The sequence below is a fragment of the Syzygium oleosum genome, unplaced genomic scaffold, assembly GCF_021117445.2.
Source record: "Syzygium oleosum isolate NSW1041296 unplaced genomic scaffold, Sole_v2.1 Sole_v2.01, whole genome shotgun sequence".
Taxonomy (NCBI): Eukaryota; Viridiplantae; Streptophyta; class Magnoliopsida; order Myrtales; family Myrtaceae; genus Syzygium; species Syzygium oleosum.
The window spans coordinates 3,514,595-3,542,436 of NW_026607485.1; the positions used below are offsets into that span (position 1 = coordinate 3,514,595).

The following is a 27,842-nucleotide window of genomic DNA, read 5'->3' on the forward strand; positions in this document are numbered from 1 at the left end:
ATTTTCTTGAGCATTCATTGTCATTCATTGTTTCGTCCATTAAATTTTTTCATAAAGTTAAAAACAAAAGAAATTATGCAATTGATTTAAGTTTAATTTACAATAGAATTCGTACTTAGTAATAGATCTGCAAGTACAATGTAACTTACTCAACAGTTCTTCAGAAATGAATACGTGTGTGACTTTGGATGCGTTTGGGAAATACATTCCCAAGGTGCTTTGAGACAAGGCCCCTTTGACAGATGAAAGTACCGTTTGACAAATTTTTTGAAAAGTTTTGAAAAGATCCAATTGCATTTTTAAAGGCCTCTTAAGGCCTTTGACTCAAGGCAATCTTCACACGATTACGAGTCCAAATTAGAGAACTTTCAAGTTTGGTAATTGAAAGATGCTTACCAGAAATTCTACATGCAATTCACATTGTATGTGTTTAAGCGACTTTAAAAAAGAGAATTGCAAGTACATGAGGGAATGGTGATGCCAAGAATATAAAGGAGAGATCAAGTTCTCTGAGCTAATTAAATTCTGAATAAAGTTGTCTATGTTGAGCATCTCAAGATCATCCAACCAAGACAAATCAAGAGAAATTAATCTCGAGAGCTATGAGATATCCGACGGACTTTCTCAGAATAGTCCAAATTAAAGATATTAAAGTAAACTTTGTAAGTAAGAGCCATCCTTTGTATAGCAAATTATATCACAAAGACATTATGATAGATATGATCGTGATTCACATATCGTGATTCTTACAAAGTGTGGGAAGAGTAGCTCGCAGAAGAATCTGAAGGATGCCCACGCTTAAGTTAAACATGATCGTGATTTTTTTACTTCAACTTCAGACTTTTACAAAAAAATAAAATAAAAATTTCATGAAAAGCACATACATATATTTGAGAATATCCAATGATCACGTGTATAACTATGGATCATAATTTACTATAATTAAGACGATTGACAAGTAGTCAATGAATAATTTACCTTCCAAATTCAAAAACAAAATTCTGACCCCAAAAAAAAATTCAAAAACAAAATAATTGTCATGTATTGCATAAATCTCTTCTTTCCCTTTAGGACAATTGATACTATATTCAAATAATGAACCAAAATCTTTGCAAACCATTTTATTCCAGGTATGTGAAATATTGTCCCTCTCAATAGGAACATGAACTTCCTTGGTGGACCATTAAGACTTGTTGATTTATATGATCCAAGTTGTTCTCATTCTATAATGTCCATTCAAGTATCTTGACAATCCTTCATCCCTTGGTTATTCACCAAAATCTAAATGTTCTTTCAACTCTAACACTTTTCGTTCAATATATTGTTTTTCATTTGTAGACTGAAGAAGCTCTCCACAAGCACAAAAGTCCCGTTGTTAGCATCATCTACACATGAAGTTGTGAATGTAGAGGATCGATATTTTGTCAGCACACTCAAATACACATATTGAGTGACATAGAATGTCATGTCATCTTCAAAATATAGAGTTTTTTTTTCTAAAAAGCAGTTGCGTTTAGTTATATAAAGAAGGTTACCAACTGTCAAAAGTATAGGTTCAACATTTATAATGACAAAAGTGTTCCTAATTTTTCATTATTACGAGGAAGAGATGAATTTTGACACTCGAGAAAAATGAGATAAAATGATATTTTACCTTAATAATATAGACAGTATGCACGCTATGACATGGCTATAGAATATGTAATTCATTATGCGCACGAAATTGTCTCAACCCATTAAAAAAATATTGGCATAACACGCGCACAATGCTAAAGCAATTCAAAAACGAGAAAGCAAAAGACGATACAAGACTTTAAACTTGAATAATATCTTATTAACTTCTCTATAAATATTTCTTTTTGCTAGGGATTTTTCTTCGTCCGCTGCAACGCTGAGATTCTCTTCCTCATTATTACATTAGTTCCCGCGTCAATCTTATCAATGATTTTGCATTTCCACGATCGTCCTATGAAATTGCAATCTCGTGTTCAGTTCTTCAAAATATTTCGTAAAGGGTAAATGACACAAATGATTTTTGAACTTTAGCGTAATATGCAATGTGGTCCCTAAACTTTATATTTGTTTAATATTGTCTATGAACTTTAATCCAATATGCAATGTCATTCCTGAACTTTTAATTTATTCAATGTGATTTATGAACTTTTGATACATATTCAATTTAGTCCCTGAATTGTATGAAAATATTCAATATTGTCCGTAAACTTGTTTTAATGGAAGTACGATATTGAACATTTTCATACAGTCTAATGACTAAATTGAACACGTTCCAAAAATCTGGAGATTACATTGAATAAATTAAAAGTTCAGTGACCACATTGCACATTGGGCTAAAGTTCAGGGTTCATGTTGAACTAATTTAAAGTTCAGGGATCATATCTCACATTGAGCAAAATTTAGGAATCGTTTATGTCATTATCCCTTCTATAAATGGGTAAGGCTATGATTTTTTTGTTTTCGAGGTTCATAATTTCTCTTGGATCCAGTGTTCCTCTCTCTCTCTCTCTCAAGGTGAAGTGGACAACCTCAAATCAACATCTACCACCTTGCCCTGTTGGAACCCTTCCATTGAATTAGCTGCAATAGTTCAGAACAGGTCTCCAAAATTTAATGATCAACAGACCCTTTCCAGATAGCCATCCTGATCCTGGGTATTTGCTTTGACCCACTCCCACGGCCATAGGAGGCCTTTTGGAGCATATCAGATCGTTACAGCAGCAAGGCAAATCTCCAGGAAGATGAAGAAGTCATTCTCAGATTGAAGGCCACATTACCTCAAGCACCATGCTCGGTCATGGGAATTAAGAATGCCTGTTGCCTGCCAATAGCGTTCGAAACACTCTCGTTTTGCACCCATGCTTCACCTTCATCAAGAGGACCGACCAAGCAACAAATACATACACTGGAAGTCCTAAAATTTATTACGAAAGTGCTTTTAAAACAAAGTCCAATCAAGCCCTAAAACTTATCAAATTGGTGCAATCGATTCATTCTGTCAACTCCGTCCAACTTGATTGATGGAGAGTTGACGGAAAATGCTAACGTAGCTTTTTTGAATATTTTCTCTTTCATACATGACAATGATGTGGCTAAAACAACCTCGTTTTTGTCCAAATATGATTTTTAATATGAGTTTTATTTAAATTTTAAATTTGCCAAATTGATGCAATCGAATCCTTCCGTCAACTCCGTCCAACTTGATTGACAGAAAATGCTGACGTAACTTTTTTAAATATTTTTTCTCTTATACATAGCAATGATGTGGTTACAACGACGTTGTTTTTGTCCAAATATGAGTTTTAATACGAATTTCATTTAATTAGTGGCCGGCGACCTCGCCGGATATCCCCCACCCTCACCGCCTAGTTCTCAACCATTTTTCCTCTCTCTTTTTAATTTAGCTTATTTTTAAATTTAATTCAAATAAAATTTGTATAAAAAATCTGATTTTAGCCAAAACGACGTCGTTGTAGCCTTTTATTTCATGTTTTAGTCACGTCATCGTCACGTAGGAGATGGAGAATAATAATACAAAAGTGACGTCGGCATTTTTCGTCATTCAAATTTGACAGAGTTGACAAAAAGATTCAATTACATCAAATTTAACAAATTCTAAAACTTGATTTCACTTAACTTTCGGTGCACACGTCCCTAAAACAAACATGGAATCAGCAGGCCTTAAGCGGCCCGACTAAACATAGAATAATTCCCTCTGAAAAAACCATTTCTCGAGAGGAAGCGGCATCTTCTTCGGACACCACGTGTAGAGAGCCTGTTGGAAGATACGTCCCACTCGTTATTATCAACATCATTATTATTATAATTATCAATATTAATATTATAATATTAATAATAATCATTATTATTGTTAATCGTTATTGCCGTCTTTCTTGGAAGCTGTCATTCTTAATTAAACAAATCCAAGCACACTAGCGCCAAAACTCCGCGACACATAAGCCCGTGCGTCACGCTCGCACCAGACGGTAAAAGAGTACTTTAAGAATCTTTTCATGTCGCGCGAACATCTTTGTGTTGTTTTTTTTTTTATCTCAATTCACGATTTATTTAATTAATCGTGATTATCGTTTGAAATATTAAAATCACAGGCGAAGCCCTTTAGGCGAACGTTCCGCTACCGTTACGCCGATTGAAATTATTAGCTGATAAAAGAGAAATTATCGACGCAATATGGAGAGAAATATAATTCGCGATTTGAAGTTTACCCTGTAAGGGTCATTATTTGTATAATTAAAAATATTAAAAAAAATTCTACGTAGATTAAATAAAGGAAAAGAAAAGAAAAGTCATAGATTGAGATTCTTGAAAGTAGAAAAAGCCGCTCATTTTTATTCATGGTTAATATCTCGAAAAACCTCAAATCGGTACACCCGTGATAAATTTACCTTCCGTTAAGTTCCATTAAATTTTACTGTTAAATTATTGAATTGGATGACACGTTGCAGTTAACTAGTGCACCAATTTGACGTTTCGCCCTCCATTTGTCATATGCGTACTAGTTTGTGATTTTTTGTGATATTGATTCAATTTAACGGAAAACTAACGGAGGGCAAATTTATCATAAATATACTAGTTTAGGATTTTTGGTGATCAAAAAATTAATTTGAGGTAAATTTATCATAAATATACCGATTTGAAGTTTTACATGGTGTCAACCTTTTTATCTATTGGTATAGGTAATTATGATGACGACGATCACGATAAATAATGCACATATGATATTCAGAAATTTTGTGAACCACAGAGAATACCCTTTCTTTCTGCTTTTCTTCTTCTTCTTCTTTTCTCACCGTGACAGGGAGAGGACGAGGATAATGTCAATAGGATATGGCTCTGGGACTCTGTCTCCGTCGATAGCTCCCACCTAAACACATCACAATCAAAACGGGACGTACACAAAAACGATATCATACTTGCCCCCCCCTCAATACTTATATGAACGCCGACCTGACGAAGCAATTGCAAGATTAGTCAATGCCTCCCCTTTGTTTTTTTTTTTTTTTTTTTTGGTAATCGAGGTGTCAGGAAGTAGAACTGCGTGGCATCCCTGATTATTCCTCGGGAGACTAGCAAAGAACCCACCGCCATGGCCCCAGCTTAAATCATGAAGTCACGGTGGGGAATAACCCTTGGGGAATGCGTCTTAACCTGTAGCACAATCCCAAACGTCATAACTAACCGAGCCTGTACCCGTGGGTGGGTAATGCCTCCCCTTTGTTTTTATCTTGATTTTCCATTTCCAATCTGGCGAGATATCGTCCACAGCTTTGAGGTTTTGTGTGGCTTGGAGATGATCGAGTTGAGACGGTCCAAATTTCGCGTTCGATGATATCTGGCCACTTCATTGTCAATGGCTAGAATTGGCACTTCCAATGAGGTGTCGTGAGGTTTAAATAAAGAAGGAGAATTAGGTTGACCCTCTCTCAGTTTTGACCTTAAGAAGTAGGTGGTTCTTTTTAATGTGATTGTGCCATATTTGCGGTCCTTAAATCCATCCGTACGCACACGAGTTATGTAACTTTCGGTGATTGATTTTGGGGCGAGTCGGTTTCAAAATATTGGGATCGAGAAGCGAACTGATCCGGCTCTACTAGGAAACCGGCCCGTTTTATGTTTTGGGTAAAAAAACAAATTCTATAATAAAATATAAAAATTGCACAATTTCACTATAGAAAACATTTGTTGGTTCAATTTCACTATAAACCGGCCCGTTTTATGATTGGTGGAAAAGTTTCTTTTTTTCGAAAGAAGATTCAAAATCAGTTCAGCTTGAATATCGGATAGGTGAAATCGATTCCTAAGGGGAACCGACGGTTCTAACCTTGGAAGTGGAAATTAAAATCAGTTTAGGCCGAATCTAGGCCTGCGAAGTGGGGAACTGAACAAGTTTTCCCTAAACCCGACCTTGAACCGATGAATCCTGTCCGATTTGGTCCGGATCCGATGCTTACCACTATTTAAACCCTCGAAGTGCAACTCCCCGTATCCCTAAAAAGAAATTATCGCGAGAAAATGCATAAAAGATGGGTTTTTTCTTTTATTCATATCGCGAGTGAGAAAAAGACAAATAGAGCGAGCAATCGAGACACGGAATATTTCTTTTTTGTAAATGACCATTTTTGGGGCAATTTCCATGCGCAACCTTATCTTTAAGTACGCATAATTATTATTTTCCAAAGCTTACACGAATTTTTTTTATTTAACTACATTTTTTTTAATTCCTCGCTCTTCGAAAAAATCCCATTGTTATTATTCGGTTGAGTTGTCCAGCAAAGCCGCCCCAAATTCGATACCCAAAATTATCTATAAATCGATTGACCGGTTTCGTTCCATAAAAGGGCAAGAATCCCAAAGATTACCGAATTTTCTTTTGCTATAAAAAACGAAAGAAAATGGCCCAAAAAAGCACACGAAAAAGTTTAAAGGGAAAAAAAATTTAAATTAGCGGGACGCGCACCCTGTTGGATTCTCTCCAACCTTCCTCCCACCTCTGCCCCCTCCACGCAGCTTCCTCGTTCTTGCTCCCGTTCGTGGGTCGCGGTCGGGTCATCTTGTCGCGGGACGTGCGAAAACATCTGCGAAGGCGAAAGGTGACTTTCGCCCCCGTTTTGTCCAAATTTCGATTTCTTGGATGCTGATGATATCCGCTTTGCTTTTGCGGCAAGTCTTTTGCATCCCCCCCCATCGTTTTCTCCTGCTTTTCTTGTTTTCTTTTTTGATAAAAAAGAAATGGGTTCTTGTTAAATCTTTTGTTTGCCGGTTGAATTTTGGGGCACTCGCGGCGACTTCATCGACCCATGTCGAAGGTTTTGATTTTTTCCCAACCGATAACAGAGGCGTACTGTTCCGTGCGTGTTTTTTGTTTTCTTTTTTGATGTATATGTGGACAGGTATGTGTACGTGAATACAAGGGGGGGGTGTACTGTTGGGGGTTCCTGCGGCTGCAGTTTCTTGTGGGTTTCGCGAAAGAAGGTGGGGGTGCTCCTTCTGAAAGCTTCGAATGGGAGGGGGAGGATTCTGGATGTTCTTGTAAAAGTCTGATCCAATCTTGACGTAATTGCGTGTGCTTCGAGAAGGGTTTCACTTTCATTGAATCTTGGGGCTTCGCGCGTGGCATCTTCGGCTCAATTCTCTTGCGATTTTGGTGGAGGGTTCTGGTATTTTAAGAGGGGTGTGGAGTTTGTTCGAAGTGGGCAATGTTTGGGGCTCCCTTCAGGCTGATTCATTGAGGCTTTGGGTTGTTTGGGAATTTGAGCATTTCATGTTGTTTTGCTTGAGGGGGTGGTGTGGTGTGCTGTAGTTGTGTGTATCTGGGGGTTTTTCGATTGAAAGTTAAATTAGAGATTCCCGGGTGCAGATTCGTTATCTGGGTTTGGGTTCTTGTGCAAGACGGTGTGACTGAGAGTTTCGGTGGAAGAGCAGAAGGTGGGTTTTTGTTTGGAAGCTTGAATTGTTGGGTAGTTCTGATCTTGAGAGTGGTGGCGAAATTTGAAATGGACGAATCGCCGAGCGGCTCGAATTCGCTGCCACCTTTCCTGATGAAGACGTACGAGATGGTCGATGACCCCTCCTCTGACCCGGTGGTTTCGTGGAGTCAAACCAGCAAGAGCTTCATTGTGTGGAATCCACCGGAGTTCGCACGGGATTTGCTGCCGAGATACTTCAAGCACAACAATTTTTCCAGCTTTATTAGACAGCTGAACACATATGTAAGCTGAGACCTTTCTACTTACGTTTCTGCTTGCTCTCGTCTTCCGATATGATTTGGCTTTCTAGGAAGTGATCATGCATTCGCATAACTTGCAATAAATGTGCATTTCACCTTTGGACAGGGTTTTAGGAAGATTGACCCAGAACGATGGGAATTTGCGAACGAGGAATTTATAAGAGGTCAGCCGCATCTTCTGAAGAACATCCATCGGCGGAAACCAGTCCACAGCCATTCCCTTCAGAATCTCCAAAATCAGGGAAGTTCTTCTCCTTTAACTGAAGCAGAGAGACAAAGCCTGAAGGAAGAGGTAGAAGGGCTTAAAAGCGACAAGGAATCACTTCAGATGGAACTACAGATGCATGAAGAAGAGAGGAAGGGCTTTGAACTGCAGATGCAGAATTTGAAGGAGCGGTTTTTGAAAATGGAAGAACGACAGAAGAATATGCTGTCTAACTTAGGTAATGTTCTGCAGAAACCTGGTCTTGCCTTGAATTTGTTGATCGAGTCGGGGTTCAATGATAAGAAGAGGAGATTTCCTCGAATTGGTTACTTTCATGATGACGGACATGGTGAAGACAAGTATGCTGGGTCTCCCCGAACTTTGATGAGAGAAAACATTGATGGAGCTTCATCCTTACCATCGATACTGGATTTATATGATCAATTGGAATCATCGCTCACAATCTGGGAACACATTGCGCATGATTGTGAAAACATTATGCAGCACAACTCAACCGTAGACTTTGATGAGACTACTAGTTGTGCTGATAGCCCTGCTATATCCTGCATTCAGTTTAATATTGATGCACGGCCTAGATCGCCCACAATTGACATGAATTCTGAGCCCGCTACTGCTACTGTTTTTGAGCCTGCCATGGGTACCACTTCCGAGCCAGCTTCGACTGTTGCCTCTGAGCCAGTTTCCTCCAAAGAACAAGCAGCAGCTGCAGCTCCTAATGTGCCGGCAGGTGCTAATGATGTCTTCTGGGAGCAATTCTTGACGGAGAATCCCGGTTCCTCCGACGTTCAGGAAGTTCAGTCAGAAAGAAAGGATACTGATGGTAGAAGGAATGAGAGCAAACCTGCTGATCACGTCAGGTTTTGGTGGAGTACGAAGAATGTAAATAACCCAGCAGAACAATTGGGGCATCTTACCCCAGCAGAAAGCACTTGATGTTGGTCGATCGTATTTTGGGATTTTGATGGCTCGGCGTGGGCATTGTAATATAATAGGTATGGTATGTTGGGTCTTCCAATAAATAGGTAATACATGCTTAGGGTGGCTGGTTTGCTGCAATAACGTTGATGAGATCTCTCTTGATTATTTGTCCATCGAGTTTTGTAGCATTTTGTATTGTTCCAGTTAACATAGTTATATGAGGGTTGTGATATCCCATACAGTGTTACATGACAGTGGTACTGACTTTCATCATGCATCTTTTGAGGAGTTACCCATGATTTCTCATGTGTTTGCTTTATTGCAAATAATATTCCGCCCCATACAGGTGCTTACTTTGCATATGAATCTTAAGTAAAAGGTGAACACTCTTTCAGCTGTAGATTGTATCAAGGGCTCTGCAGATCAGGCTCCTGTAGTTTCATTGCTGCCTTTATGTTATCATTACTCCGCTGGACATCGCCATATGGTTTTTGACACGAGTAAGCTTGGTCTTTGACTCGAATAAGCTGAGAGATTATGTTTGCCTATCCAATATGATGTTCCTTATCCTGCCGAAGAATAGCTAAACAGGAGGGAATTGAACATAAGGAAAGAGTGAGAAATAGAAGGAACCTTCTCGCTCCATTTTTTTCCTCCTTTTGGTTGCTGGTCTGGGGTAGATTTTATGCCAATATGTGATTAGTCCAATGCTGAAATGCAGACATGCATTGCCTGTATTTCATCAAGAAATTCAGATCATGATTGTGTTAGCAGCCACCACCCCCCCCTCGCCCCCCCACACACACACACTCTCTCTCTCTCTCTCTCTTTGCGCGGGGGTGGGCGGGTGTGTGCGGATCTGCAGTGTGGGTCATGAGTGATGCATGTGTGCCTACACTCGCGCAGAGAATAGTCTTGAAGTTTCCTCTATAATCCGTGTCGTTGCTTTGCGATGCTTTTTCATAACATTTCTGCAGCACATGGTTAGAAAATGCAGAACACTGAAGCATGATCGGCCGAAGGACGAGTTCATGATTGAGGTTCTTGTTGGCTGTGTGAAGATTCCGGGGTAGCAGTCTTCAATCATGTTATTCAAGTACACAGCCCTTTGGTTGGAGAGATTCGGAGAAAAAGGAAGGGAATTGAAGGGGGTGATTTTCAGCTCATGTTGTTTGGTTTGTTTTAGTGGAGGAAAGAGGAAGGATTGGGAACTTTCATCTGATATCTCTTCTATCATGTCCTACTCAATATTGTTAATCCATCCTTTTCGTTTTCCCAGTGATTAGTCAACCCTTTTTCCTTCTTTTCTAATGGAACTTATCCAACTATAGTGGTGGTGTCCCTATCACCTCACTTTCAGTTTTTGTTTTATCTTTCAGTGTAGACTGCCAAACTTTACACCGCTCCCAATTGGAGAGAAAAAGTTGAGGCACAACCAGTGGTTTGACTTTTGCAGATTGTTTTTGGCGTTAATGTGCTTTATCTATGTTTGACTTCTTGGTCCCATCACTCCTAACCCTTTTGCTGCATTTACACTTTGCACGTTTCTTGGAACTCTGGAGAGGCGCTGCGATGAAGTGGGTGCGCCACTAAAAAGGAGGCCAAACGCAATCCTGTTGCTTCTGTTGAGATCCGCTTCTGCAACTTCTCACATTATGATGAAGACATGTCTTGTATGAGCTTCGCAACGAGCGGGTTGCTTCAGGACCTAGTGGAGCGTGGCCGCCGAGCTCTCCTGATTGTACTGTATATGTGGCAGCTCGTGGCAAAGTCTTCAGAATTTTGCTCAACCGTAGCATATGGTATTTAACTGACTCTAATGTATGTCATTCTGGATATTTTGCTTAGCATCATCTTTGGTGCTTGAACTCTTAGGTCTGGTGTTGATTGGGTCGTGCTCACCATAGCGAACCTTCGAAACGATGATGCTATTGATTCGAAATGAAAATGCATTCGAGTCGAGCACGAGATTTGACTCGTGCAAGGACTTTGCTCTGTGAATGACGTGAGTTTTTGTTCGGGGGGTCAGAATGGTTAAATATGTTCAAACGCGCTGTCTGAAAATTTCGTCCTTATGGCAGGGGTGTAAGTGTAATCAAGCCAAGTTGAGTTGATACTCGACTCGACTCAACTCGATTCGCTTATGCGAAGCTTAATATTCAACTCGAGCTTGATCTTAACATGATTGATCTTCCTAAAAGCTTGTCCTTAAGCTCAGTTTGGCTCGACTCTACTACCCAGTAAATTATGGTCTGAATTCGATCTCTTGAGCTTGAACCCAAAATCTCGAATACGGTAAAATCGAAAAACGGTACTCTTTGGCTCTTCATTGAATTCATCAATCTGTATATATCTTTTGCTCTTCATTGAATTCATCAATCCGTATATGTAATTATGATATGTAAAAATCAATTATTTTTATTGGATTTTGAGCTACTCGAGTAAAATATTTTAGAACTCGAAATGTGTTTCTTAGTCAAATTCGAGAAGAATCAAGTTGACTTTGAGTAACCTCTAGCTTACATCCCCGATTTTGGTAAAAAATGAAGGGTTAATATTATGAAAAACCCAAAAATGGTACATCTGTGACAAATTTACCATAAACTAATTTTTTGACCGTCAAAAACCCCAAACTATACATTTGTGACAAATTTACCCTCCGTTAGTTTCCGTTAAATTGTATTAATACCATAAAAATCACAAACCGATACACTTTTGACAAACAATGGGTAAAACCCAAAACTGATACATTTGTCACAGGTGTACAAATTTGGGATTTTTGGTGATAAAAAAATTAATTTGGATTAAATTTGTCACAGATGTACCGGTTCGGGATTTTTCGTGGTATTAACCCAAAAATAAATAGATTTGGAAATTAGCTTAATCTGAACAATACCCGTGACTGGATATGGTTGTTATTAGAAACAAAAAATAATGAATCGCAATTAATAATGACTATCCCGAATAAGTTTCTCTAAAACGATAGAGGGGCGAAATTCTTGCCTGGATTAGGATACATGGATGGATGCAATCATGGTCACTGTGGGTTGCCAGCTGAGCACATGGAGCTTTTGTTGTTTCACTTGGGTAAACCCCAGGCAATTGCAGATTTTGGCAAATCCTGCATTAGAATGCAGGTCAACAGATAGCAGCCAATGTCTGCTTTACGGACAGTAGGAAATGTTAGTCAGGAGACGGTTGCTGCCTGGAGAGTAAGAAAATCCTGTCCTAAAGTGTAAAGAGAGCAGAGTTACGGCAGGATGAACTTACACGCTTTGTATCAAACTAGTTGCTAATTGCTTTTAAAATCAACAAGGTTAGATATTAATTGTTAGCTTTGGGTTTGGGGGACTTCTCTTCCAAGCATATATTTGTTAGATGGCAAGCCATATTGTCTGCGTTTGTTTTGAGATACATCAAAGCCATTACTACCGTAATATATGGGTCAGCCCAGCCCATGTTTCAAAGCCCAGCCCATTTTCCTTCCTTATCAAACATAATTGTGCGTTGGATACGTGAAGAAGGAAAAGAAGACCTGAAGCGGTGGAATAAACGTAGAAAGAAGAAGACGGGCGACCGCGAAGAAGGAAAGAGGGAAGGAAGAGAGGAGAGAGAAATTTCGTGATCCGGACACCCCAGCAAGCCGAATCAACTGCGTATTGCAATGTCGGATAAGTATTCGAATCGATTATTCGTCTGATCGGAGTAATTTTGGAAGTTAGGTCTTAAAATGGGAGTCGTGTAGATTTTGAACTACGCGGTTTGATTGAGGAGTTTTTGAGCTGCGATTCTTGTGGAAATGGTAGCCTAGTGCATCGCGGAGCGGTGGCGCTTGACGAAACTCGATTTTGAAGTTTGGTTTGTTTGGAATGAAATTCCGAAGTTTCACGTACGAGTTACGCGTAATAGATAATATGCGTAACGGAGAAAGACGAACGTTTGTTATAAACGAGCTTTCTAGTTAGTGCTTAGGAGTCAATTCGTTGACGGTTGAGCGTGGTTTAGTCGAGTTGCTTGTTGGAGTAGTGTTTTACTCAGATTTTAACATCGCTTTTCAATTAATTGATAGAAATTCGAGTGCATCGGCTCGATTAACCATCGTATATTGGTTTTCGGCTTTCACAGGTGAGTGGTACTATTTCTTCCATGAATTTACAAACTCATGTCTTGAAAATGGTAGAGTTTTAATATAGTATGAGTTATCAAGAGCATGTTTCTTACATAAATTGGATCAAACTTTTACTATCTTTTTAGTCGATTGAAAAGAGATTGAGAATATTTTATGAAGTGATATAAAATGACCAATTGTGAATGCTTTGGTTAAATGTTTAGTGAAAGGAATTTCCAAAAGTAGTTCGTATTGATTATAAAAGCATTTTAATTGATAAATAGAATTGTGAAAGTTTATGTGATTTGGGTCATAAAATCGGTTTATGAAATGGCTTTTTGGTGTTGATTGTGGATTGTTGGAGAAAGTTATTGGTCGATACTGCTCACATCACTATGATAAGAACCCATTGAGGGGAGAGTATGCATACTGTTAAAATGTTCTTTTGGGCCGAACCACCGGTTGATATAGGTGATAGACCTAAACAAGGGGGGTAAACTTAGTTGCCTTTGTCACAGCGTTAAACGTGACCATAGTTCGATGATGACCATAAGATTAGTCGATAGAATGGACCATCGACGTGTGATTGATGAGATTAATCAATAGAATAGACCATTGATTATTATTTGTTATTATTGAGTAGGTTTTGATGACTAATCTTGTACGTATAGAGTTTTGTTGGAAAGTTATCGTACATTTTCGATATTTTACGTATATCATATATTGAATTTGAGATGATGAGATTGATATCGTTTTGTAATGATACATAGTGATTGTTCAATCCGTTTGAAAGAAACGTATTACTCATTGGGCCGTGGTAGCTCATTCGTTTCATCTTTCATGTTTTTTAGGTTTATGGTTAGTGACCAATAGTTCGAGAATGCTTTTGATGTGGACTTTTGGGATCTGATTATTTTTTGGTAGGGTTTGAGGCTATGTCTTTCGAGAGGAAGGACGGTTGTGTCACTACCTCTATTCCTATAGGATTTGGGGTGTGACACCTACAATTCTTTTGACTAGAGAATTTCTATTACGGAAAGAATAAGAAATGCTATGTAAAGATGGCCACCCTGTCTTAAGACCAAGCATCGCTCAGTGAAAGAAAATAGTGATTCATTTTTCACAGGATAATCAAGAGTTATCTCCAGGGAAAAGTTAGGGTAATTCAAGCGCCGGAGTCTAGTCATATTTTAGATAATGATTTCCAATTATTTTTAGAAAAATCATTTTCCTGAATCTACACGTAGGTTTTTCATTGACTATGAAAAGATTTCTTGTTGACTCATTTTTCTAAGGGACCCATACATAGGAAATTATGGTAAATGTTTTTCACTAGAAATATTTTCACGAAATGGACGGACACTAAGGGGCGCGTTTGATAACGTTTCTACTTATCTATTTTTCTGTTCTTTTGTTCCCCGGAACAAAAAAAGAACAGAAATCCGTTTGGTAATGTCACTTAATTTTTCTATTTCTCGGAATAGAAAAGTGGTCAAGAAATAAATTTGGAACAGAAATGAGAAGTAGAAAAAATCTACTTCTTTGTTCCCAGAAATAAAAACAGAAATAGAAAGGTAAAAACGTAGAGAAATTGAGGACTGTCGTCTGCAGACCGTCTTCTTCCCTTTCAAGCCGCGGGTTCAGCTCCTCCTCCATCTTCCGTCCTCTACAGACCGTCTCAAAGCACCGGCCACCGCCCCCGTCACTCGCAGTGAAGCCCCGGCCAGTCGAAAGTCGCCGGTACGCCTTTCTGTTCTCGTCTTTGTTTGATAGTGTGGCGATTCTATAGGGATTAGAGGTGTCAAAATGGGTCTTAAACCCATATATGACCCATTTAAAAATAAATGGGTCATATATGGGTCACTTTAATTTTAAAGAGTCAACCTTAAATGGGTTTTAAATTTTAAAGCTTAAAGATAAATGTGTCTAAATGGGTTGAGTTTGGAACCCATGTCCAACCCACCTACTAGACCTATCCACACACTCTCTCCCTCTTTATAAAAATGTTTAAAAAAAATCGAAATTTAATTATTTTTTTTTTCTCTTTTTCTTTTATTTTTTATTTTTTCTTTTCTCTTCTTTCTTTTTCTTTTTTTTTTTATTCCGGCCGGTGGTCTGCCACCGCGACCGGCCACCGGGACGGGACGACCTCGCCGGAGGCCGGCGAAGCTCGAGGTCGCCGGCCTCGGGCGAGGCTCGAACCTCGCCGATCTGGCGAGCCTCGAGCTCGCCCGATTCCGGCGACCTCGAGGCTCGCCTGATCCCGGCGAGGCTCCAGCCTTGCCGACCTGGCGAGACTCGAGCTCGCCGGCCTCGGGCGAGGCTCCACCTCGCCAGATCCGTCGAGGTCGAGCTCGCCCGAGGCCGGCGAGCTCGAGTCTCGCCAGATCGGCGAGGCTGGAGCCTCGCCTGAGGCCGGCGAGGCCTCGGCCTCGCCAGATCGGCGAGAACGAGCTTCGTCGGCCTCCGGCGAGCTCGTCCTCGCCTGTGGTCGGTCGCCGGCCACGGCGGCCGGCAATCGGCCAAAAATAAAGGAAAAAGAAAAAGAAAAAATAAAAATAAAAATAATTAAAAATTCGATTTAAAAAATAAAAAATATTAAAATTTTTTTATTTTCTTGGATAATGACTTTATGGAAAATTTTTTCTAGAAATGTCGCATTTTTCGTAAAACAAACAGAACCTGAATTTTAAAAAAAATTATAAAATTTTTTCACTAGCTTTGTATTGCATAAAATGTTTTAGCAGTATAATTTAAAAAAAAAATCATAAGAAACAAGTATTCCTAGATTATGTTAAATATAAAAGTGTTTTAGCAATATGGGTCGGGTCGGGTATGGGTCGGGTATGGTCGGGTATGGGTCGGGTATGGGTCGAGATATTTACACTATGAATAAATAGGTCATAAACGGGTTAATGGGTCAATTTGAGTCGGACCATTTATGACCCGACCCAAACCCGACCCGATCCACCCGTTTAACAGGTCTAATAGGGATGCCGTCGAGAGAGGACCGCCCTCGCAGATCTGGGCGCGGGCCGCCCTCGCCGCCGTCGAGCGAGGGTCGCCCTCACTGAACTGGGCGCGGGCCGCCCTCGGTCGACGGCAGCGAGGGCGGCCCTCCCACCCAGATCTGGGCGCATACTGCAATTCACAAGACTCTGTTCACAGAATGCATATGACGCTTACTTGAGATTCTTCCCCATTTTTAAAGGAATGACCGTGTTGATCCATAGGGCGATGGAACCCCTCCATATATAATTGTAAATTGATCTGCTCGTGCTTAGTTGTCAGCATATCAGATTTCATTGCTTTGTTGTTCATGCTCAGTGGTATATGCTTCACTAAGTTTCTTCGTATCTAGTTATGTATTTGATTTAATCAAATTAAGACCACCACGAACACCTTCTCCAGCTCCTGATGTTCTTGAATTTTTTGAGGCAATTTATTCTTTTTCTCAAGAATTTCCAATCTTATGGTTCTGTCATTTGAAGGCCTCATATTGAAAGTTGCCTTGGAACATGCGCCTAGGAGCACTGGTTGGCACCTGCTTTAGTTTTTTCAGAGTGCTTCGATTCTTCTTAGATGCTTGGCAAGCACTCAAAAGCTGGTGCAGTTAGAACCTTCAATGGTGTTCATTCTTCAGCAGCTTCTGGAGAAGTTGCTCTGATCTGGAGAGTTCATATTAATTACTTTATATTTGAAGGTCTATAGCACTTTTAGAACGCGCTCTGTTATGCTCATTTTGAAGCCACAGCTATAACACAACTACAGGCTACAGAACTAAAGGTTATAGTAGAAGTTACTGCAAAGCTAAACAAACCTTGATAGGGCACTTATAAAAAGAATTCTGTTGATGCTTCATGGATGTTGAAAAGGTCATAGAAGCAAATAAACTTCTGGATTTTGCGTATATAGTCCTCCCAAGATATTAGAGGCTTCTGAGCTTAAATTGGCCGCTCCTTGTCCCAAGCAAGAGTTCCAAAAGCTGGTATTGGGATTGCTTGCATATAGTCCTCCTAAAACATTAGAGGCTTTTAAGCTTAAACGGGTCGCTCCTTGTCTGAAGCAAGAGTTTCAAAAAGCTGGTATTGGAATTGCTCGTGTACGTGAACCTGTAGCTGATTATGTCCAAGGCATGCCACACTCTCCTCATATGCTCTTAAGTCTTGTTTTCATGTCTGCTGCTACTTTATTCCCACATGCAAAGTGAAAGTAATTCATTAATTGATTGTGTGATTGGACTTGCAGGGTTGTCGGAACGGTGATTCATGTTCCTTCTCTCATGATCTGGGCACATCATTTTCATTAGTCACTAAGCTAAGTTCATGCATCCCAGAAAATGGTGATGCTGAACCGGCACTACTTATTCGGTTATTTCCTTCTTTTGCTGATGATGGGAATATTCTTATCTTGGATGACACCACCTTCCATTTTACCTCCAACATTGCCTGGAGTTATGATCCTTTTAGAATGGTTGCCACCTCACGTCTTCTGGAATCCTCCATATCTGACCCGTTATTGACTCATGTCAAGATTATGTGGGGACTCCATCACCCATACCAAACCATCATAGGGAAATCTGCAGAGAGTCAAGTGTGCGTCTGGTGGTTTCCTGATTTTGAAGTTTGTGGACATAAATTTTTTTTTGAGGGACAGATAAGTTTCATGAAGAATTTCTTCGAGTATCTGGCAATTCGGCTACTTGCTGACACTTTATGTGAAGTGCCGGTTGTTCTTACTATGAATAACCTTAGGTTTTCAAAACTGCAGGTAATTACCGTTTCTGAAAGATGGTAACAATTTTTTGTCATTGCTGCGTTTGCTTGCTCATGGGATCTTGTAAGGAATAGGTGATCAACTGATCATGCTTGGTAGAGAGCTCGCAATTTCCATTCATGCCAGTAAACTAGATTTTTATGTTTGTTCTCCAGTGTATCTTTGCTAATTGGTAGTTACACAGATGAATCTTTCAGCTCGGTTTTGAGTAGCATCTTTAAACTCTTTTGCTAAAGTTCATAATAGCGTGTTCAAGACATCTTTTGTAGATATCCGTCGTTAGTCCTGTTTATACCAAAAAGTGGTAAAAAATCATGGAAATAGGCATCGGGAGCTTTGGCGTCGGTAATCATGGAAATAGGCATCGGGAGTTTTGGCATCGGTAACTTACCGATAGTTCGCAACTTACCGATAGTGGGTGAGTAGAGGATTGGCATCAGCAACTTACCGACAAAACTGCTTATGGATAAGGGTGGTTATTTGAACGTGGAGAGTGCCTAGAAAATAGGAAGATAATAACCACCGTTAGGAAGTTACTTTTTATTTAAAAGTTGTAAATGCTTGTACGAGATTATAAATATCCCAAACTTGTATTTTAAAGTCCCCCCCGAATCAACAACAGAACTCACGTTCTTTATCAGTTTGTCTTTCTTTTATCTTTACATTTCCTGCACTCGTACCTTTACATTTGGCCAAGGCCATTATTTTCCTGCAATTTACAAGCTTTAATTCTTTAGGAGTAGTTCTAATGCTCAGATTCACGTCGCCGAGTCGTCCTCCGATATGAATCTTCATCCCCGGTGCTTCGTCGTCGAGTCAAATCCCGGCATAGTGCCGCCGCTCTTTCAAGCTTCGTCCTCGAGTCAAATTCCGTCGAAGTTAGTTTCGATAGTACTTCCTAAACTTTTCCGTCGAGTCAAACTCCGGTTTGGTTTAGGTTTGTACAATTCCACGTTGATTTTTATGATCGCTTGGATATTTCCTGTCAAATCACCACAGAACCCGTCCTTCAATTAAAAGCCGAAGATCCATTTTCGGTGTTTGTTTCCTTACGGATTAAATTACGGAGAAACAAATTGGCACGCCCGGTGGGACTAATGTGGCTGATTCGAGGAAATATGAAGGTACGTACTCAACTTGATCCTGACCATCCTGGTGGTGTTCTGGGTTATCATCTGCATAATTGGTAGGACAAGTAACAAGAAGGAGGTGTCAACATCCCGAAGTAATTACCGATGAGCAGAGAAAACAGTTGGAGACAAAAATTCGATCGTAATGGCTTCTATACGGAGAAACAAATTGGCACGCCTGGTGGGACTAATGTGGCTGATTCGAGGAAATATGAAGGTACGTACTCAACTTGATCCTGACCATCCTGGTGGTGTTCTGGGTTATCATCTGCATAATTGGTAGGACAAGTAACAAGAAGGAGGTGTCAACATCCCGAAGTAATTACCGATGAGCAGAGAAAACAGTTGGAGACAAAAATTCGATCGTAATGGCTTCTATACGGAGGATACAGAATTGGCCCAACCAACAAATGAGACTCCACAAATTGCAGCAACAGATGATGTTGAGTCAAGTTCTACACCTTCTATGTTCGTGAATTCAAAACCGATGCGAAAGGATCAGGGGGCAGGATGGTCAACGACTTGTATGCTCTTCAAATGACAAAATATGAGGATTCGGCTTTTGTCAAGTAGCAGAAAAGTTACCGATGCCAGGGGGCAGATTCAGCTTCTATCAAGTAGCAGAAGTGTTACGGGGCACCTAAAGGCCATTAGTTAAAAGAATCGAATGATTGGTAAATCATTCAATTCTTTTAAGGGGGCATCTGTTTACACCAAAAAGTGGTAAAAAATCATGGAAATAGGCATCGGGAGCTTTGGCGTCGGTAATCATGGAAATAGGCATCGGGAGTTTTGGCATCGGTAACTTACCGATAGTTCGCAACTTACCGATAGTGGGTGAGTAGAGGATTGGCATCAGCAACTTACCGACAAAACTGCTTATGGATAAGGGTGGTTATTTGAACGTGGAGAGTGCCTAGAAAATAGGAAGATAATAACCACCGTTAGGAAGTTACTTTTTATTTAAAAGTTGTAAATGCTTGTACGAGATTATAAATATCCCAAACTTGTATTTTAAAGTCCCCCCGAATCAACAACAGAACTCACGTTCTTTATCAGTTTGTTTTCTTTTATCTTTACATTTCCTGCACTCGTACCTTTACATTTGGCCAAGGCCATTATTTTCCTGCAATTTACAAGCTTTAATTCTTTAGGAGTAGTTCTAATGCTCAGATTCACGTCGCCGAGTCGTCCTCCGATATGAATCTTCATCCCCGGTGCTTCGTCGTCGAGTCAAATCCCGGCGTAGTGCCGCCGCTCTTTCAAGCTTCGTCCTCGAGTCAAATTCCGTCGAAGTTAGTTTCGATAGTACTTCCTAAACTTTTCCGTCGAGTCAAACTCCGGTTTGGTTTAGGTTTGTACAATTCCACGTTGATTTTTATGATCGCTTGGATATTTCCTGTCAAATCACCACAGAACCCGTCCTTCAATTTAAAGCCGAAGATCCATTTTCGGTGTTTGTTTCCTTACGGATTAAATTACGGAGAAACAAGTCCCCAGTGTTGTTTTGACACCTTTGTGATTATTGTTCCAGGTGGAGAAGCTGGGAAGGAGCAGCTTCTTCTTTCTCACCCAGTCATATCCTTTCGCCGAGTAGAGCTTCGGGGAACTGTCGGATGTTATACCCACCAAGAAACTGATGGAGGTATCCAAGCCCATCTCGTATGTTTTTCGCATGTACCCTCCTTCCACAGACGTCTAGTCCGATGATTTCCAAGCTGCGATTCGAAAATGCCTGCACGATGTTCAGTAACTTTCAGTGGCGTATGGGATCAAAAGGGCATTAATTGGTCATAAGAAGTTTCGAAGGATTCCTCCTGCGAGGTTCTTCAGTGAATGTGCTTAGGTATCGCTGTGTTACGTTGGACAGATGACAGGATGTTTATTGTATTGTATGTAGTTGAACAATACCTGTTGCGACATTGCTTCTTTGCAAAGTGTGTATGTTGATTCAGAATACTCGAGGAATGCAAACATGTCGAGGTCTTCTGGGCCATTGGAAGCTCTTCTTCAATCCAGTCCTTCGAGTTTCACCCATTTTTCGACCTTAGCAAAATCAACCCAACGCTCAGGAGAGTCTTGTTGAAGATGTTTGATATTGAAGCTGCCATGGACAATCTAAATGTGGAGCGAATTGAGAGAAAAAGTAGCACATTCGCATCATAACATTAATGCCTCAGAAAAATTGTATAATTCTAACTAGTGGGCCAATAAAAGGTTTAAATCTGTGGTTTGAGTACTTTCTTGAGAAAAACCGGTTCACAAATTGAACAAAACCATTTTCTGTGGTCTAATTTGGTTTCAATTTTTTTGAAACCAAACCAAACCGCAAAAACGTATTATGTGACCTACTAATTTTTTGATTATATTGGTTTTTTTCACTTATAACTTGTACTTATAGTTAAATAAAAGATATAGACTTGAATGAAAAAAATTGGGAATAGAAATTTTTTTGGTTGTACCAAACGCATTTATGTTCTTTTTCTATTCTAGGAATAGAAATTTTGTGCAGTTACCAAACGCATTTCTTTTCTTTTTCTATTCCAAGAATAGAAATTTTGTGTAGTTACCAAACACATTCTTTTACTCAGAAACTCATCCAGGAAATAGAAATAGAAAAAACTATTTCTGAAAAAAAATTGTTCCCAGAAGCAGAAACGTTACCAAACGCGTCCTAAGACGTGTGTCATGATAATAAAAGTTCAAAAATCAATGTCAAAAAGAAATTTATAAATTGTTTGACTATTTTATCAAGTCAAAAATTTATTGAAAATATAATGTGCAAGAAATCAAATTGACTTATCATTGAGATATATAGTGTAGCTACGTTTACATAGATTGGTTGAGCTGATTCAAAAAATTTTCTTTAGCTAATAAAAAATTATCAACGAGGCCGGCCTGTTTGGTAATATTTCTGTTTCTCTGTTTTTCTGTATTTTTATTCCCTGGAACAGAAAAAGAAATTTGTTTGTGTACGTCAATTACTTTTTCAATTCCTCGCCATAGATAAGTGGCTGGGAAATAGATTTAGAACAGAAACAAGAAGTAAAAACAAAGTAAGATTTGGAACAAAAACAATAACTAAAAAAAATCTACTTTTTTGTTCCTCGGAAAAAAAAGAGAAACACGGTCATTTTAGGGAAACAAGTTCAGCGAAACTTAAACCCTAAAACCCAACACCCTAAAGCCTAAATACTACACCCTACACCCTAAACCATAAACCCCACACCCTACACCCTAATGCTCAAAAAGGTTTATACACCTGTTTAATGTAATAACTAAACATTTACTGTCAACCTTATCATATTGTGAATTATAAATCAGTGGAACTCTCTGCTGCCATTTCGAGCCATCAATCTTTGACTAACTATTATGTTGGATTTTCTGAGGCCATCTTAGAATATCTTGATCAGTTAAGTCCTTACAAAGTTTAGTTTTATCCAAGCATAAATTGTTAAGTCTTCATTGACATTTTTATAAATAAATGAAAAAAATTTCGGAATAGAAATTTTTGAGGTCGTACTAAACGCATTTATGTTGTTTTTCTATTCCAGAAATAGATCTTTTGTACAATTATCAAACGCGTTTTTCTGCTTAGAAACTCGTCCAGGGAATAAAAATAGAAAAAACTATTACTGAAATTGTTCTCAGGAACAGAAATGTTACCATATGCATCCTTCAATTTAAAATTAAGCTCTTCTACATAGTAAGAAGGCTAAGGAGTTTTGAACCAAAAAAAAAAAAGAAGGCTAAGGAGTAGGGGTGAGCAGCACGGACCGACCGAATTGGGAACCGCCAAAATCGGACCGAACTAGGAACAGCCTGAATCAGACCGAACCGGCTGGTTTTGGGCAGTTCCTAGGAGCGCCGGTCCGGTTCCCGTTTTCACAAAATTGGAATCGATGATTTTCAATCCAATTCTCAATTTTGGGGGGAACCGAACTAGGAGGAATTGGACTGGACCGAATTGAATATCTTTTATTTATTTTTTATTTCTTAAATGTAAATCTAATAATTGATCGCTTAAGTCTCACGTCTCCTGTTTCCTTATTCGCCCCTCATGAGTCACGCCTCCTCTTTCCCTCCCCTCTCTCATGCCTCGGCTCTCTTTCACAATCACGATTCACGACCTCGCTTGAATTAGCAGCTCACCAGAGGCAAACCCTAATCGCCCCTCGTCTCTTGCCTCTCCGGCCTCTTTCGACGCTCTTTCCCTCTCGCCTCTCAGCTATCACACGTCGCTATTCCCCTCTAGCCTCTTAGCTCTCATGCCTCGCTCTTTCCCTCCCACTTGAGCTTGATGCCTCCCTCTTGCTTTGAAGGTGTTTATGTAGCCTCGGTTAATTGGTTTTTATGTGTTTACAGCGAACTTGAATGTTCAACTTGGGTTCATTTATTGCTGTTTTTCATTTGCTTGATTTAGGTCAGTCTTCTCGGAAACCCTGGCCAGAGTGTCGCTCCCGTGCTCGATAGCTGGGTCCAAAGGGGCAACAAGGTCCCATTCGTAGAGCTCCAGTGCATAATAAGAGACTTTTGCCACCGCAAAAGATTCTCTCACGCGCTCGAGGTTTATCATTCTCTATTATTTTTTTCCCTTCAACCGAACTGTTGATTGGATTGTTGGTGTCTCGATCAAATGGGGTCGAGACTTGAGTAGTGTGTGATTCGGTGATGTTTCTAATAGCGTGATTCGGGGGTGCTGTTTCGATCTGTGAAGTAGAAATTGTGTGTTGATATGGATAGGTTATTTGATATGGATCATCTCTCTTCTTTGTTGTTAATGTATCATTTGCATTCTTAATTGTTCTTTCAGAGTAGATGGTAAGCCCATTCCCAACCTTAATTATTGAATATCTCCCCTCCCTCTTTGACCGGTTCCATTTGACCGCATAGGATCCAGGCCGAACTGGTCAGTTCGGTCCCATAATCAGGTGGTCCGATTCCCAGTTCCTAGGTGGGACCGGACCGGATCGAGAATCGATCACCCCTACTAAGAAGGTGTTCAAGTTCAAAGAAACTTACAAATGAATAATATCTTGATTATAAAAAAACAAAAAATCCATGGATTTAAGTGTTGAGATATACAGAAAAATAAACTTTTAATGCCAATATAAAAAGCAACAATCGCAAAAAAAAAAAGGAGGAAAACCTTCTTATTTTTCTTGGGCATTTGGACATGCTTTTCACGCCTGTTAAAACAATAATCGTCACCATCCATCGAGAATTTTCCGCCTGCTACGGCGAACCGCTCGAAAGAGAAATAAACAGTCGGGCACACTGTCTCTCCAATCGGCGCCATGTATATCTGCGACCTGTCGTTTACCATTTAGTTAGAAACGAAGAAACACTTCTCATTAGGTGACCCGACGTCTACAATGTTAGATGCTAATTGTGAGGTCGGTCCCGCGACATCAGCGGGTTTGAGGAACTTGTCTTCCGAAACGTATATTTGTTTGATAGCAAGCCATGTTGTCGGCATTTTTTGTTTTGGGATAAATCAAAGCCATTCCTACATTTCTTTTGACTAGAGAATTTCTATTCCAGAAAGAATAAGAACTGCTTTGAGAATGTCGTCAGTTTCAGACAGAAAGAAGATGCTTCGTCTTTTTAACTCCACGCCAGAAAAGGGGTGAGTGATTGTGTTCTCACACCACGAACCAGAATAGACGAAGTCTTTGAGGGAGGGAATCGGAGAATAGGATGTCATGGGATGAACTCCATCAGCTTTTGTCTTTTTCCGATCAATGAAATAAAAGGTCAGAAAGAAATTCGGCCGAGACCCTCGTCATTGAGAAAGAGGACGAGGAGAAGTTCGGCCGGGAGAAGAGGCGGAAGCTGTGGGGGATGCCCTCAAAAGTGTTGCCCAAATCACAGGATGGGAGTTGCAGAAACAGAGCCAACCTTGGCATTCATTTAGACCCAATAAAGGAAGAACCCGGGTCAGTCTTCTGTCAACTGAAGTTTTTCATGGTTCAGACTGCGAGCCAACTTGTCAATCCCGAATGAATGTTAGAACTAAATTGATAATGTTGTTACAAGGAGTATTTCTTTCGTATGTTTGTGTTTTTCCTCTAATGCCTTCATTAATGTATCTAATGTTGCATGTGTTCGTGTTCCAAAACCACCGAATATAAATGAGTCATCAATGGAGTAATCAAGGACATTCACAAGTAAAACTAATCGAGGCCATTTCTAGTAAGAATGTATTGGATGACATATTCTGGATATACATGTGGATATATGTGGATCAGGTTGAATAGGTATTAGTACTAAAGTGAGTGGATCTATGTGGGTTAAATAGGGAAAATGAGTCAACACGATTACGACTCATTTCCAACGGAACCAATTCCAACACAACCATTTATTGGCTAAATTTGCATGGAATTTTCCCTTTGCTCTCTTTTAGCCACTGTAACAGGTTGCTAAGAAGCTGAATGTTTTGGGTCCCATAAAACTGCAACAACATGACCAGGATTTCAATCTTCTCTAATTATTTGAGTTTAGAGGGATTGATCCATAAAAATAGCAAAACACTGATTGAAGTTGATGGTTCCCTCAAAAAGCTTAAGTGTGTCATGATAGTAAAAGTTAAAAAATCAATGTCAAAAGAAAGTTATAAATTGTTTAACTATTTTTATCAAGTCAAAAATTTTGTAGCTACGTTTACATAGATTGGTTGAGCTGATTTAATTTTTTTTTCTTTTGCTACTAATAAATGATCAACGAGGCCTCTTAGATTTAAATTAAGCTCCTCTACAAGCACAGTAATAAGGCTAAGGAGGTGTTCAAGATCAAAGAAATTTACAAAAAAGCTTATCTTACGAATTCCTAAATGGATAATATTTTGATTCTTAAAAAAAAACAAAAAATCCATGGATTTAAGTGTTGAGATATCCAAAAAAATAATTTTTAATGCTAATATAAAAAGCAATAGCAATTGGTCCTTAGCAAGACCTTAAAAGGCTACATCCTGGTCCTCGTTCGGATCTTAGGATCACTAGGATGTAAAACACCTACAGGTTATATGCTTGTCAGGAGGCAAGACAAACATTCCTCGGCAATTGAGGGTGTGAGGCGTGTGGGCACCGGCACGTAAAATTAAGGAACACATCCTTGGAGCCATTTGTCCCCGTATATCAAACGGACAGGCCACGGAGGCTCGTAGGAGTGAAAATTCCATTCTTTGGTGAGGAACATTTGTTAACCACACCAAGAATCCAAGGAATCCCCTGGAAGAAGGAAAGCCGCCTTATTTTTCATGGGCATATTGGACATGCTCACATGTCTGTTAAAACAATAATCGTCACTATCAATCGAGGATTTTGAGGGTCCACCTGCTACGGCGAACCACTCGAAAGAGAAATAAACAGTCGGGGTACCGTGTCTCCCCTATTGGCGCCGTGTCTATTTGCAGCCTGTTTTCATTCAGTTAGAAACGGAGAAACACTTCTCATTAGGTGACCCGATATCTTCGATGTTGGATACTAATTGATAGGTGGGTCTCGCGACATCAACGGGTTTGAGGGAACTTGTCTTTCGAACATATACACGTTTGATAGCAAGCTATACTGTCGGCATTTTGTTTTGGGATAAAACAAAGCCATTCCTACAATTCTTTTGACTAGAGAAATTTCTATTCCAGAAAGAATAAGAAAATGCTTTGAGAATGTCGTCAGTTTCAGAAAGAATAAGAAAATGCTGTCTTTTTCATTGGACTCTAGGGTACCGCATGATAACTATTCTAGTTCTATCCAGAACTGGTTTTTTGCTCCCGAAATCAGTTTTGGACCAGAAACCCGTTTGTTAACACAATTTAATTTTTCTATTTCCGGGACAAGTTTTTGTCCCGGAACTCGTTTTGGACCAGAAATGAGAATCAGAAAAAACCAGGTTTTTCGTTTCTGGACCAAAAGTGAGAACTCATTCCCGAGGAAATCGTTTTTCTTCGACACATCTCTCTCTCGTCTCCTTCGAGCTCTCTCTTCTGCGAGCTCTCTCTCGTCTCCTTCGAGCTCTCTCTTCTGCCCGTCTCTCTCTCTACTCTCTTTTGTCGCCGTCGAGAGGAAGCCAAGGCCGCTCGCTCCTGCTCCACGTAAGCTCCGATCGTGCGCAAATCTCCTCTCATCTCTCTCTTTTACGGATTTGGAAGTCGCCGTGATCGAGGGGTCGGCTTTGGTCTCGCCGTGGGCGGCGGTCAGGCTCGTCGTCGCCCGGATACGGGGCGACCGCGAGCTCGACCGCCGGCCCGGGCGAGGCCGCTCGGCCTCCCAGTTGAGCGGCCTCGCCCGGGGCCGCGGTCGAGCTCGCCGTCACCCGGATGCAGGGGAGGTCGAGCGGCCTCGCCGTGGGCGGCGGTCGAGCTCGCCGTCGCCCGGATCCGGGCGACGGCGAAGCTCGGAGGCCAGTGGCCTCGCCCGGGGGCCGGCGGTTGAGCTCGCCGTCGCCCGGATCCGGGCGACCGCGAGCTCAACCGCCGCCCACGGCGGGGCCGCTCGGCCTCCCCCTCGACCGCTGGCATTTCAGCCTAATTTCCATGGAGGTTTTTTCTCTTTTTTTTTTGTTCGTTGAATTTCGAATTCCTTATTTTTTACGGAATGGGTGCGTGCGAACGAGGTTGACGTCTCGAAAAGTTTCCGACTTTTTTACGTGGTGGGTTTTTGCTCGTGCGCAGGGCCTTCATATCTCCTGCGGGAAGAAAGATCGTGAAAGAGATAGTCGCCACCCCTACAAGGTTGTCGAGATCACCCCTCCTCCCAGGAGTTTGGCGTTCGTTGCTGTCCCTCGGTCAGTTTGGGAAAAATTTGGTTGTTTTTAGTGTTTGATTCGGGGGTTGATGCTGTCGTGATTGCTTTGTATGCGTCCCCTATTTTGTCAGTTGATTGAATTGCTATCGTGGGATTTGAGAGTGTAACATGATCTGTT

The 27,842-nt window shown here is 40.4% G+C and overlaps 1 protein-coding gene and 1 pseudogene across 1 annotated transcript; both read left to right on the forward strand.

Annotated features, from left to right (window-relative positions):
- The first annotated feature begins 6,981 nt into the window (after window positions 1-6,981).
- LOC115663236 (heat stress transcription factor A-4a-like) lies at window positions 6,982-9,138 on the forward strand. The gene is made up of 2 exons (XM_030585252.2): window positions 6,982-7,745; window positions 7,869-9,138. Exons 1-2 carry the CDS (start codon window positions 7,530-7,532, stop codon window positions 8,919-8,921), a joined length of 1,269 nt encoding a protein of 422 aa, XP_030441112.2. The 5' UTR covers window positions 6,982-7,529; the 3' UTR covers window positions 8,922-9,138.
- Window positions 9,139-11,923: 2,785 nt separating this feature from the next.
- LOC115694263 (DExH-box ATP-dependent RNA helicase DExH8-like) lies at window positions 11,924-20,844 on the forward strand (annotated as a pseudogene).
- The last annotated feature ends 6,998 nt before the right edge of the window (window positions 20,845-27,842 follow it).